At 41.2% G+C, this 14,060-nt stretch overlaps 1 protein-coding gene and 1 long non-coding RNA gene across 3 annotated transcripts; one reads left to right on the forward strand and one right to left on the reverse strand.

The window, feature by feature from the left end:
- Nucleotides 1-941: 941 nt before the first annotated feature.
- Nucleotides 942-4,153, reverse strand: LOC114186348. Of its 2 annotated transcripts, none has more exons than XR_003605025.1 (5): nt 4,081-4,153; nt 2,953-3,572; nt 2,754-2,811; nt 2,440-2,545; nt 942-1,290 (listed from the first exon to the last, which is right to left on the reverse strand). It is a non-coding gene; the product is annotated as an uncharacterized LOC114186348 (long non-coding RNA). The 2 variants fall into 2 exon arrangements; XR_003605024.1 differs by lacking the exon at nt 4,081-4,153 and adding an exon at nt 3,813-3,925.
- Nucleotides 4,154-4,552: 399 nt separating this feature from the next.
- On the forward strand, nt 4,553-6,398 carry LOC114185638. The gene is made up of 4 exons (XM_028073491.1): nt 4,553-4,645; nt 4,724-5,030; nt 5,744-6,318; nt 6,359-6,398. The coding sequence occupies exons 2-3, from the start codon at nt 4,762-4,764 to the stop codon at nt 6,276-6,278; spliced, it is 804 nt and encodes a 267-aa protein (XP_027929292.1). The 5' UTR covers nt 4,553-4,645; nt 4,724-4,761; the 3' UTR covers nt 6,279-6,318; nt 6,359-6,398.
- The last annotated feature ends 7,662 nt before the right edge of the window (nt 6,399-14,060 follow it).

Genomic DNA, 14,060 nt, shown 5'->3' on the forward strand with positions numbered 1-14,060 from the left:
ATAGGAAATAAATATTAATATTTATGTAATTCATATTTTTGTAAATAAATATTTTTAATATATAATTATATCATGATTAAAATTCATAATAAATGCCTTTTCCAATTTTAAGTATATATTTTTTAAATGGTTATATTGAAAAAAAATCTATTACCTTGTATGGTGCCAAGCAATTCTTAATAGTCGATTTTAAATGGTTATTCAATTGGAAAAATTGATCTGAACTTAGTAAACATGTTAGACAACTGGTACATTGGTACGCACAATTTATGAGAAAATGCAAATTACTAAGGGGTACATTTCTTTAGCAAACTGAAGCGCGATATTTAGAAATTTATACATTTTGCTCTTTAATGTTTTTATTTTCACCGTTTTCAACAGTTACCGTAGTACTAAAGTCTCATAAAAAACAGTACATTGTAATAGAGTTCTACTAAAAAAAAAGTGCAACGGTCATATAAAAATATTGCCCTCTATATTACTGAGCAATGTTTAATACCAGTATCATAGTATAAGAAGAAAATATGAAAGACCTGCATCAAAGTTCAAAAAAACAAAAGACATTCAAAAGTTCAAGACGTGCAATGATAGCACATGAAACCTAATCAAATTACATATTCAAATGTCATATTAATGCATTTTGTATTTTGATATACTTGAATACAATTTTTTTGTTTTTCCATATTGTGTTTATATTTTGGTTATAGACATTGGAAATAAAAATATAAAGCATTACTTATTTTTAATATGAAAACATGAAAAACAACTTGATCTGCTTTTTTCAAAATTTTTATTTCAAGTTTTTCTAGACAAAGATGCAAACCAACATGAGTGAAGTATGCGTTAATGATTGGAAACGTATTCAATTCTTCTATGTAAAAAAATCACCACAATCTAATGTCTCTTGGATGGGTAAATCCAAGGAAGTAAAATTGGCTAGAATCATTAACACAAACTGCTCTATCAGTGTAAATTTATAATCTAACAAAACCTTTGAGAGCAAGGGTCATTTCATTTCCACAGCATCCATAAAGCATATATGTACATAATATATGGTAGAAAAATTATGAAACATGAAACAGCCATAGAAGATGAAGATAAAAAGCCTTTGCTTTTGTGGCCACCTAGCAGTGTCAAATATCTCTTATAGTACATCACGCTCAATGCATGATTGGATGTTCTACCAGTAAATGTAAATTTGCTCATCCATCATCATCACCTCAGAATAGATAGAACATAAGACCATAAAATCTTCTGTATTTAAATATAACCCCGTCAATACATGTGCACCTATCATTACATAAAAATATGAAAGAAAAAATTTAATAGTTAACACAAAGCATTTGAGTGATGAATACATATAGTATAGTAGTATATACTCAAATAGATACTAACATGAAAAGAGATGAAAAAAGGAGTTGTGTTTGGCATTTGATAACAGGGGGCACTTAAGGGAATTTCCTATTCTAACATACCAGATAGTCGAATAAAGGAACAATTTCACATAAAAAATGTATAATATACATACACAGTTTCAATTCAACCTAGTTGTTATCCAAACTACAAATTTTTTATAGTTACTAAATTCATTAATTGTGGAAGAGGAGGGAAGTAAAAGTTTATAGGAAATATCTAATAGAATACAAAATAAAAAGCCTCTAACTATTAATCAATGAAATAAATTTCATTCATCTCAATGAATAACTAAAAGAATACAATATAAAATAAGTTTCATTTATCTCAATGAATATAAATGACGTCATGTGAGCACCAATATTCATAATACATGTTGATAATCCATTTACATGACTGCTGCAATATCGGTCAAGTCAAATAAAATAACACCTTATGAAAATGTTAGAAACTAATTAAGAAATCCTGACAAAGAAATCATTTCCAATTTTGTCAGATATTGTATTGATTGTTCTCCACCAACCCCGTCCTACAAATAAATTTCATAATCCATCATAATCACAATTCCAGATATAGATTAAAGATATCATGACCATTATAGCACAAAGGATTTCTAAATCAAGAGAATAAAGTTTGAGAGTACGAAAATATGAACAAAGTGGTATGCAACAACTTCCAATTGTAACACTTGGTTTTATTTGGAAAGTAAGGTTACAATATTATCAAGAGTAGCAACAAAACAATTACAACCACAATGATGAATGTGTATCATCTCAGTCATTAATATTAATAGTCATTTATACCTGCAATCATCATATGAAGTTATAACAGCAAGTCCCTATATGGGACAAAAATTAAGTTTGGGTCCATTCTAAAATGAATTCAAATAAAAAAAGAAAGTCATTAATTGATGTTAATAACCATGTCTACCAAATAAAAAATAGCTATAAAAGTAGCAACAAAACAATAAAAAAAAAATGAAAAGAGAATAATAAAATACTGATATGATCATTAAATTATACTTACTTTCAAATCATTAGCAAGTTTTAAATTTTCTTCAAGATAACCTTTTCTTGAAGCCAAATCATTAGACGCACAGAGAGATAACTTCATTTTGCTCCTCATCAATTGCCTAATAAAAATGTAACTCAAAGTTTAAGATTGATATCATATAAGTAAGATGGTAAAATACAACAATAATTTACAAACATATTTACTAATCATTTTTAGTTTAGAGAATTGTCTCTCTAGTTTGCATTTCTATTCAATAGCTGTAGTTCCTGCTACCATTAAATTTAGTTAATTTCCTTAAACCTAAGTGACACATTTATATTTTGTACCTTCGTGCGGGAAAAAACAATTTTTTCATGAAGGGATCTCCTATTCTTGCCTGCTTGCCTGTGAATAAAGAATTTTTGGGATCTTTTTAGAGTATATCTATCATTGCATTCATACATATTAAGAATATATATGAATTTAGAGTGATTTCAATCTAAAACCATGAAGGAAAAATATGGAGAAGGCAAACTTATAGTAAACCTTCAGCAACTCCAAACACGCAGATCAAGGATTATGCTCCCTAAGGTTTCATAAGGACAAAGAAAGGAAAAACATTAGATACACATTCACATGGAAAGGCTTTTTTGGATTATAAAACATATTCAAGATACAAAACAAATAGAAACATCAAGATAGAAAACAAAACCTTAACAAAAAAAGCCAAAGCAAACCTTAACTGCAAAAGCTAAAACAAACCTTAACAACAATCATCTCATGAAAGAAAACAAAACCTTAATAACAAAAGCAACAAACAAACCAACCATCAATATAATAAACAAATATACAAAAATAAAAACAAACCACAAACCCATTTGATAGATCCACGAAAATACGGTAATAGGAAATGGAAACAAAACAATCAGTTGATTAAGGAGAACAAAACCTTAACAGAAAAAAGCCAAAGGAAAAATATATAAATTTGGGGTTTCAAAAATATGAGCAGGAGAGAAAGGAGGGACTGTTCGCAAGTTCATTCCACAAAAGCACCACAAAATATAAAATTTCAGTCGTGGCTAGAAGCTTCCTCGACAATTGATTTGCAAAGGGCCTTAGATCCTTATCCATGAGTCTTATTTTCTTTGACGTCAAAGCACTTCAATCTGCAAAAAAATCAAAACTTTCATAAAGAACAGTCACCACAAAGTAAAAAAAAAATAACATAACACAAAGTAAAGAAAAAATAGCAGAGTATGAAGAAAAAGAAAGAAGAAGGATCCACAAAGAAGAAGAAAAAAAAGAAAAAAGGATGAAGAACAGCAAAAACTTATGTAAACCTTCAACAACAACAACAATCACAAAAAAAAAGACCAACAAAAAAAATAAATAGAAGAAAAACTTACCTACACCAACCAAAACTTCTGTCAACATGCAACAACAACAATCAACCCAAAAAAAGCATTAAAAAAAATATCTTCCACCCAAAACTTCTGTTAACATTCAATAACAACAATCAGCCAAAAAAAATAAACAACCAAAAGAATATTTAAAACACTTACGGTGTTGGTATGAAGTAGAAGAAAGAAGAAGCAATGGACTTGAAGAAGAAGAAGGAAAGCAAAAGACGGAGAGGAAGAAAGATAATGGAAGAAGAAAAAAAAAATCAAATACCTCGATCAACTGCAATGGCTTGAAGAAGAAGGCTCCGCCTGTCAGCAAACGTCAATCACCATTTAATGTTTTCAGCTGAAAAAAAAATAAAACCCAAAAGACAAAATTACCCTCAATTTGAGACAGGTGTCAATTAATTACGATGTCTATCTCAGTAAATTACCTATACTAAGAATTTCTTAGATATATAGTAGATTTTTTGTTTGTCAGAAAACATCGGTCAATATCAGTCTTTCCTAAAATATTGGTTACTAAAAATTACTTTCTAGAATGGAAATTTTTTACACTCTAAAAAGTAGTTTTAAGACACTTTTTGAAAGTTTTAAAAAATTTATACATTTAAAAAATATGAAATAATATATTAAAAAACTTAAGAGGTTAAAAAGAATTTGTGCAATAATTGTATCTCCCGAATCCGAATTCACCGAGATTGGGCTTGAAAAGGAAAAAAAGTTTGGGCTTCAATGGATCGCTAATGTTAACCCAACTGAAAGATTCAAACTGGCGGAGGAAACTATTTAATAAAAAAAAATAAAACATTCTGCACTAAGCTATCTAATTTCAGGTAAATGCTGTTTCTTTTAGATAGGTTGGAATCTAAGTATCATATTATAATTTGTGCTTGTTTGTTTGTGCACAACAGGTGTTTGAAGAAATTCCCCATAACCATAAACGAAACTCATGGGCAAGAAAGGAGGGGCGAAAAAACTGGATTCTGTGTCTCATGCTCCAATATCATTGAGGGAAGAAGCTACTGGAAAAATAAAAACCAAGGCAACCACTAACGCCAAGTCCAAATTGAGATTTGATCACTTAAAAAACCTAGCCGTATGGGCCACCACCAACGACCCTCTCATACCGTCTTTGGGTGCCTTCTATGGATACCAATTCGCCACCTTTGGAGAAGCCAACGGGGTACCTCCTGATTCTTCTCTAATAACTTGCCAAAGGTCTGTTTGCTTAGTCCCTATTTCAATTTTGCTTAATTTTTTTGTTTATCTCTGTTCTTCTGTGCCTTTTATTTACTTTCGGTTCAGAAGTTTTCCATTCAATAAGTAAATTTAATGGGTTGAACCACTAGTGGGGAACTCAATTTATTAAATTAATCTTGCTGCGACACTTTGAATAGTAATGCTGAACAATGTGGTCAATTTATTATTTATTATCTGATCAAATATAGTAAAGTGTTCTATTTATTAGCCATTTTCATATGTTATATCACCAATTCTAATTGGTGAATAGTAACAGTGTTCCATAAATAACATGCTTCAACTCTCTTATTAACTATCCAATTTGTGAGAACTGTATCATGGTTGCAGAGTGTTTTTCGGGTGCTTCTTCTCTATGCTGTTTTGTTCGTCAGAAGTTTTAATGGGGTTTAGGTTATAGTGTTCTGTTGCTTACTTACCTTATCTGTGTGGTATATTGTTGAAGAATTTAGTCATCTTTCATTAATAATAATTTAATTTGAGAGAATTAAAAAAACATGGGATAGTTTCAGTCTGCTAAAAGATTTTGAAGTTGCATTTATTTGAGAGTCTTTGAATATCTGATCAGATTCATGTTCTGAGGTATCTTTAAGTAGTTTATCCTTGGAAATTGCATGAGATTTCTGTTTGAACATGTGTTTATTAACCCCAATCATCATTGAACTGCTCTGCAGATGCGAAACTGTTCTTCAACCTGGTTTTAATTCGACTGTAAGAATTGAGAAGAATAAATCGAAGGTCAGGAATAAGCACAAGAAATCTGGTAACATCACTCAAAACAACTTAGTACACAAGTGTCATTTCTGTTTGCATAAGAATCTGAAGAGAGGGACTCCCAAGGGACACATAAAAGGAATCTATCCATCAAAAGATAAATCAAGGTTGGAGACAATACCTCCATCAAAATACATCACAAGTGAGACTTCTGAATTAGAGAAAGATTCCGTGAGTTATGGTGAAATCAATGAGATAAATGTGTTTCCCTCAAGTACAAATACAGTATCTTTGACAGAAGGAAGGAAGAGAAGGCATGATAGTTCCTTGTCCAAGAATGCCATTACCAACATGTCTTCAAAAGAAGTAGCAAAATCTGCAGGTACATCCAGCAAAAGACGAAGAAAATCTTGGACCAGTTTAAAGGAAATTGCACAAAAGAACGAGCATCATAGTCAAATTGTTAACTTCACAATCCCATTCATGTTAAAGTAGGGAGGTTTTCTGTGTATGGTTTATTGAATTATATATATATATATATATATATATATATATATATATATATATATATATATGTTTTTTTACATTATGCCTGCAGACTTTGCTTTGTAACGTCCCATTTAATTAATAATCTAAATTAAAGGAAACGTCACGCGATAATAGTACTGCAGAGTAAAACTTGGGGTCCCTAACACAACCCATACGAAACTAGGCACACCACGATGCCAACAAAAGCAGGATAGATGAATACGAATACAACGTATAAAGAAGCGTAGAAATACGGAAAGAAATACATGGGCCGTGGCCCTAAATAAACACGAAGACGACTCCAGCCCAGATGGCTAAGCTACTGGATCACCGCTCCCTTGCTGACCGCGAGGAACTCGCCCATCTGCTCCCATCAACCCAAGTTGATGATCATCGCAAGAAGAACAGCCACATACATCACAAACATACAACAAAAAAACGGGTAAGCTAGAGCTAACAACATGCATCAAGCAGTCAAACATATATTCATCATTTCATATCCACATAGCAACCAAGCATATTATGACTCTTCATCCATTACACTACGACTCGACTCGACTCATCCGGATACGTATAACTTGGTCGGATTCAGCGGATGCTTGCACTTGTGTGGGTACCCCTGCTCGATCCTGAGCTGCTCGATCCTGAGCCATGTATTTCCAGTGTTGCGATAAATCAAATCTCTCCCACCACAAGGTTAGCCCTTAATGAGTTTCAGGCCTCCTGCTACTCCCACCACAAGAGTCAGTCCGCTCTAAGTGAGACTAACTGACTCCCCGGAGCGTCAGGATGCAACCTTACCTTGAATCCTTACCTCGTTATACAGATGGGGCACCACCATGAACACCCACTAACAGGGGCCATGGAATTACGTCCCGACCACTGAAGCGCAACCCCGGAGGTCTCACCTAGAGACCCCAAGGAATTAGACGCTGACACGGACCAACATTCATAATTCGGTAATAAGAGAATATTAAAAGCATGTTTACGATTCCATACCCATCCATGAGATTTATTCCTCATACGCGTCACATTTGAGTCCATACCACTAATCATCTCCATCCTATGAGTCTAGGATCTCATCTCATGTCGATACCATGTTCCTTGGATTTTCAAACCACACATTTATTTCGCATGCTAAGTCTCATACCAACTCATTCACCCACAAGTCATGAATCATGCCAAACATATGTTTCATACTCCATTATATACATATACATCATCACATAATCATGCCTAATCAAAACAGATCACACGGGAAGCATCAAAAGTCCAATACAAAGCGCAGTCTCGCCCAGCATCTCGCCCAGGCTGAGGGGTCTCGCTCAGGCGAGATGGCTCGCTCAGGCGAGTCTCCCCTCGCCTAGGCGAGGGCACAAAAACAAGGGTGTGGCCATTACGGGATCTCGCTTAAGCGAGATCCCTCTCGCCTGGGCGAGTGGCCAGCTCGCTCAAAAGGTGAGCGAGTCGCCTGGGCGAGATTTCGTGCAGAGATCTCCCTGTTTCATCTCGCCTAGGCGAGATCGACTCGCTTGGGCGAGATTTACAGGTCTCGCCACTGTTCATCACTGTAACAGCCAAGAAAACGAACCAAGAGACACATGCAATATACTTTTGTACACCAGAACGAAGTATCACACCAGAAAAATCAATAACCAACTCCACACAACTCAGAATAATGACTCGACGTTGAAACCCTAACTTCCCGTACCTGGAAAAGGGCTAAGAGCGGGTGCGTCTCCAACAGCGGAACGCGAGGCTCCAATGGCAGATTAAGGTGCTGTGGAACAGATACAGAAGAGCATACATGAGCCCACTACGAATCCCTACTGGAAGCACATCGTAAGGCGAAAGAAAACAAGAACTGAGGTGTAGAGCACTTACATGAGGCTGGAAAAACGTGACTGGCTCACTGGTTCAGGGTTAGGAGTAAACCCTAGCAGAAGGGTTCTGTGAGGAGGATGACGGCTGCAGCTCTGGACGAAGGGCAAAGGTGCCTCTGAAGTGTAGGGTACCCTAGGTTTAGGGCAGACCTAAGACTTATATACACTGGGCCACGCTTAGGCCCACTCAGGAGCAGCCCATTAACCTTTAGGGCTGGAAAAACACAACAAAAAAAAAGAAAAACAGAAATTGGGCCTTACATTCTCCCCAACAAGAAAATTTTCGACCTCGAAAATAAAGACTCACCAGGTAAACAGATATGGATGTGATTTTCTCATGTCCTCCTCTAACTCCCAAGTCGAGTCGCCTGTCCTCCGATCCCAGACGACTTTGACAAGACTGACGGTCTTTCCACGACGTTCCTCCACCTTGCTATCCTCAAGAGCGATGGGTGGTACTTCCACTGTGAGGTCCTCCCTGATCTGTATATCTTCGGCTTCCAACACATGAGCTGGGTCGAACACGTACTTCCTCAGCTGTGACACATGAAACACTGGATGAAGGTTCGCCAACTGCGGGGGCAAAGCTATCTCATAAGCCACTGGTCCTATCCTCCTCGTGATCTGATACGGGCCAAGGAACTTGGGTGAAAGCTTCCTTGAGCGGAGAGCCCTTCCCACACCCGTGGTTCGGGTCACCCTCAAGAACACATGATCTCCCGCTGCAAACTCCAAAGGCCTCCTCCTGCGATCCGCATAAGCCTTCTGCCTGCTCTGCGAAGCCAACATCCTATCTCTCACCATCCTCACCTTCTCGGTGGTCTGTGCTAACAACTCCGGTCCAACCAACACTGCTTCTCCATCCTGATACCAACAAAGAGGAGTCCTACACCTCCTGCCGTAAAGAGCCTCGTATGGCGCCATGCCAATGCTCGCATGAAAGCTGTTGTTGTAGGTGAACTCTATCAAAGGCAATACTTCGTCCCAAGCTCCCAGATGATCCAATATGCAAGTCCTCAACAAATCTTCTAACGACTGGATCGTCCTCTCAGACTGGCCATCGGTCTGAGGGTGATACGCTGAACTCATGGTGAGCTTGCTACCCATAGCACTTTGCAGCGTCTGCCAAAACCGGGATGTAAATCGTGGGTCTCTGTCGGAAACTATGCTCGAAGGTACTCCATGCAACCTCACAATCTCTTTGACGTACAGCTGGGCCAACTTGGCCATGGACATCCTCAAGTTCATTGCCAGAAAGTGTGCACTCTTGGTCAACCGATCCACTATCACCCAGATAGTGTCATGTCCCCTGAAGGTCCGTGGAAGATGAGTCACGAAATCCATGGAGATGCTGTCCCATTTCCACACTGGTACCTCTAACGGCTGTAAAACGCCACCGGGTCTCTGATGCTCCACCTTCGCCTTCTGACATGTCAGACAGGCGGACACAAACTGAGCCACATCCTTCTTCATTCCCTGCCACCAGAAAGTTTCCTTGAGGTCCTGGTACATCTTAGTCATGCCAGGATGCAAGCTAAGACGACTCTTGTGTCCTTCCTCAAGGATCAACTTTCTCAACTCAGCATCATCCGGTATACATACTCTGCCTCGAAACCTCAGGATGCCATCATCACTCACAGCAAAGTCTCTAGCCTCATCTGATCCAAGCTGCTCTCTAACTCTGTTCAGACTAGCATCCAACAACTGTCTCTCTCTGATCGAGCCCAAGAAGTCACTAGATATAGTAAGGGTACTACACCTAATAGACTCGGACTCCAACTCCACCTGTATCCTCATATCTCTGAACTTCTCTAGTAGCTCTGCCTCTTTTAACATGAGATGTGCTGCGTGTACCGTCTTCCTACTCAGTGCATCTGCTACCACATTTGCCTTCCCCGGATGATATAGGAGCTCGAAGTCGTAGTCCTTCAAGAATTCCATCCACCTCCTCTGCCTCATGTTCAGCTCCTTCTGATCAAACAAGTACTTTAAACTTTTGTGGTCGCTGAACACCCGAAACTGAGCACCATAAAGGTAGTGCCTCCAGATCTTCAAGGCAAAAACTATCGCTGCCAACTCAAGGTCATGAGTAGGGTAATTACGCTCATGCACCTTAAGCTGTCGTGAAGCATACGCCACTGCCTTCCTTTCTTGCATCAAAACACATCCAAGTCCAAGGCGGGAGGCGTCACAGTAGACCTCAAACGGCTTTCCGACATCCGGAATCACAAGTATCGGTGCGCTGGTCAGTCTCTTCTTCAGTTCCTGGAAACTCTCCTCACACTTATCCGTCCAGATGAAGGGTTGGTCTTTCCGGGTAAGCAAAGTCAAAGGTGCCGCAATCCTGGAGAATCCCTCTATGAACCTCCTGTAGTATCCTGCTAACCCCACAAAGCTCCTGATTTCTGTGGCTGATTTAGGACTTTCCCACTTTACCACTGCCTCAACCTTCGTCGGATCCACTGCAATCCCATGGGCGGATATCACATGCCCCAAAAACTGAACCTCATCCATCCAGAACTCACACTTGGATAACTTGGCATACAGCTGCTTCTCTCTCAAAACACCAAGCACCAACCTCAGGTGTTCCGCATGTTCCTCTTGAGTCCGGGAGTAGATAAGGATGTCATCTATGAAGACCACGACAAACTTATCTAGAAAGGGTCGGAAGATCCTGTTCATATAGTCCATGAACACTGCTGGGGCGTTGGTCACGCCAAAAGGCATAACCACATACTCATAGTGGCCATACCTCGACCTGAAGGCTGTCTTCTGCACATCATCCGCCTTTACCAAGATCTGGTGGTAACCTGATCGCAGATCTATCTTCGAGAACACTGATGACCCATGCAACTGATCCATCAAGTCATCAATCCTCGGAAGCGGGTACTTGTTCTTGATAGTCACCTTGTTCAGTTGCCTGTAATCCACACACAGGCGTGAACTCCCGTCCTTCTTCTTCACCAACAACACTGGTGCTCCCCAAGGTGAAGTACTGGGTCGGATGAACTGTTTCTCCATCAGGTCTTCTATCTGTTTCTTGAGCTCTACCAACTCTGCCGGAGCCATACGATACGGAGCCATCGATACCGGGCCTGTTCCTGGGACTAGATCAATAGAGAACTCCACTTCTCTACTGGGAGGCAACCCTGGTACTTCATCTGGAAACACGTCTTCAAACTCATGTACCACAGGGATGACTGATGGTCTCTCTCCCTCTTCCACCTCCATACGAGCGAAGATTATGAAGCACTGCGCACCGTCCTTTAGCTCTCTCATAACCCCCTGGGAGGATACCAACTCATACTCCTCTGAGTCGGGAAACAACAACTTCTTCTCCCTACAATCTATCAGAATGCGATTAGCAGAGAGCCAATCCATCCCTAAGATCACTTCCAAGTCTTGCAGAGGCAAGCAGATTAGATTCACCTTGTACCTGCGTCCCTCTACCTCCACTGGAAGCCTAGCACACAGGGACGACGTCCTGACCAAACCCGACGCCGGAGTAGACACCGCAAGCTCACACTGCAGCTCGCGCACCGGCAGACCCAACCGTTCCACACAAGCAAAAGACACAAAAGAGTGTGTCGCTCCAGAATCAAATAACACACAACAAGATACACCAGCTATCAAGCAGCAACCCATAACCAAGTTACCTGAACCAGTCGCCTCTGCTCCTGACATAGCATAGACTCTGCCCGTCGCCTGAGGCCTGTTGCCTCTGTCTCTCCCCTGATGCTGCTGGGGTGCCTGAACTGGAGGGCGTGTCGCTGCCCTAGCAAGGTTGGGGCAATCTCTCCCAAAGTGGCCTTCCTTGCCACAGTTGTTGCATCTACGGTAACCCTCCCTACGTGGACAGGCGTGCCTCGGGTGGGGTCCTCCACATGAGTAACACTGCACTCGACCCTGCTGAGGAGGAAAACCCCTAGGCCCCTGAGACTGATGGTGAGGCCTATCATACGGTCTCCTCCTCTCCTCCTGCCTGGGCCTGGACCCAGATGGTCCACCGATCCTCTGAAGCGGCTGTGACTGCTGTGGGCGCTGGCCTTCCACCTCGCGCTTCATCTTCTCCATCACTCTGGCCTTCTCTACCAAAGCGGCGAAATCCTTGATGGACAAGGGTGCCACCATCAAGCGAATATCACCGCGAAGCCCGTTCTCGAACTTCCTGCATCGCCACTCCTCATCGAGTGGTAGGGTGTAGAAACGGCTGAGGTGTTTGAACCTCTCAGCATACTCTGCCACTGTCTTCCCTCCCTGGGTCAACTGGAGGAATTCCACCTCCTTGGCGTACCGAATACTGTCAGGAAAGTACTCCGATAAGAACCTCTCCCTGAAAATCTCCCATGACACGGGCTCATCCCTCTCCTCCAGGATGGATCTGGTGCTGCTCCACCAATGCTCCGCCTCTCCCGTGAGCATGTACACAGAGAACGCCAGCCTGTCCTCTGCAGGGCACATCTTTGCATCATAGATGCGCTCCAAGTCCTTCAGCCATTGGTCTGCGGCGTCAGGACTAGTCTTCCCGTCAAACTTCGCTGGGTGGTGCTTCAAAAAGTCCTCCAGGCTCCACTCCCTGACTGCAGGTCTCGGCTCGGGACCAAACACAGGCGTCGTCGTCCTGCTCTCCTCCATCTGGCGAAGAGCCTCCATATGCTGCCGATGAGCATCCTCAGCAGCTACCCTCGCAGCCTCCATCTGCTGCATCACAGCCTGCTGCTGCTCGAGCGACGCTGCCTGTCGCTGCATGGATGCCTCATGCTGCTGCATCATCACAGCACTCTGCTGCGTCATCGCTGCTACCATCGCCTCCATAGCTCTGGCGATATCTGATGTGTCCCCCTGGGATGACTGAGAAGCTCGGCGAGGAGGTGCCATGGTCTACTGGCACAGAGAAAAATCACTCGGTTAGACTCGATAAGGCAAGAATTCAACTAAGACTACTCAGAAGACACAGAGAAAGCTTAAGCGGACATCCAAGTCCACAGACCTAAGGAACGACCGCTCTGATACCATAAATGTAACGTCCCATTTAATTAATAATCTAAATTAAAGGAAACGTCACGCGATAATAGTACTGCAGAGTAAAACTTGGGGTCCCTAACACAACCCATACGAAACTAGGCACACCACGATGCCAACAAAAGCAGGATAGATGAATACGAATACAACGTATAAAGAAGCGTAGAAATACGGAAAGAAATACATGGGCCGTGGCCCTAAATAAACACGAAGACGACTCCAGCCCAGATGGCTAAGCTACTGGATCACCGCTCCCTTGCTGACCGCGAGGAACTCGCCCATCTGCTCCCATCAACCCAAGTTGATGATCATCGCAAGAAGAACAGCCACATACATCACAAACATACAACAAAAAAACGGGTAAGCTAGAGCTAACAACATGCATCAAGCAGTCAAACATATATTCATCATTTCATATCCACATAGCAACCAAGCATATTATGACTCTTCATCCATTACACTACGACTCGACTCGACTCATCCGGATACGTATAACTTGGTCGGATTCAGCGGATGCTTGCACTTGTGTGGGTACCCCTGCTCGATCCTGAGCTGCTCGATCCTGAGCCATGTATTTCCAGTGTTGCGATAAATCAAATCTCTCCCACCACAAGGTTAGCCCTTAATGAGTTTCAGGCCTCCTGCTACTCCCACCACAAGAGTCAGTCCGCTCTAAGTGAGACTAACTGACTCCCCGGAGCGTCAGGATGCAACCTTACCTTGAATCCTTACCTCGTTATACAGATGGGGCACCACCATGAACACCCACTAACAGGGGCCATGGAATTACGTCCCGACCACTGAAGCGCAACCCCGGAGGTCTCACCTAGAGACCCCAAGGAAT

This window comes from Vigna unguiculata, chromosome 5 (assembly GCF_004118075.2).
Source record: "Vigna unguiculata cultivar IT97K-499-35 chromosome 5, ASM411807v1, whole genome shotgun sequence".
Classification (NCBI taxonomy): Eukaryota; Viridiplantae; Streptophyta; class Magnoliopsida; order Fabales; family Fabaceae; genus Vigna; species Vigna unguiculata.

What these genes read in the sequence shown, in the direction of transcription:
- LOC114185638 (XM_028073491.1), top strand. Translation starts at nt 4,762, where the DNA reads ATGGGCAAGAAAGGAGGGGCGAAAAAACTGGATTCTGTGTCTCATGCT. An exon ending in TCTCTAATAACTTGCCAAAG is followed by an intron (nt 5,031 to 5,743) that starts GTCTGTTTGCTT and finishes ACTGCTCTGCAG; the next exon opens with ATGCGAAACTGTTCTTCAAC.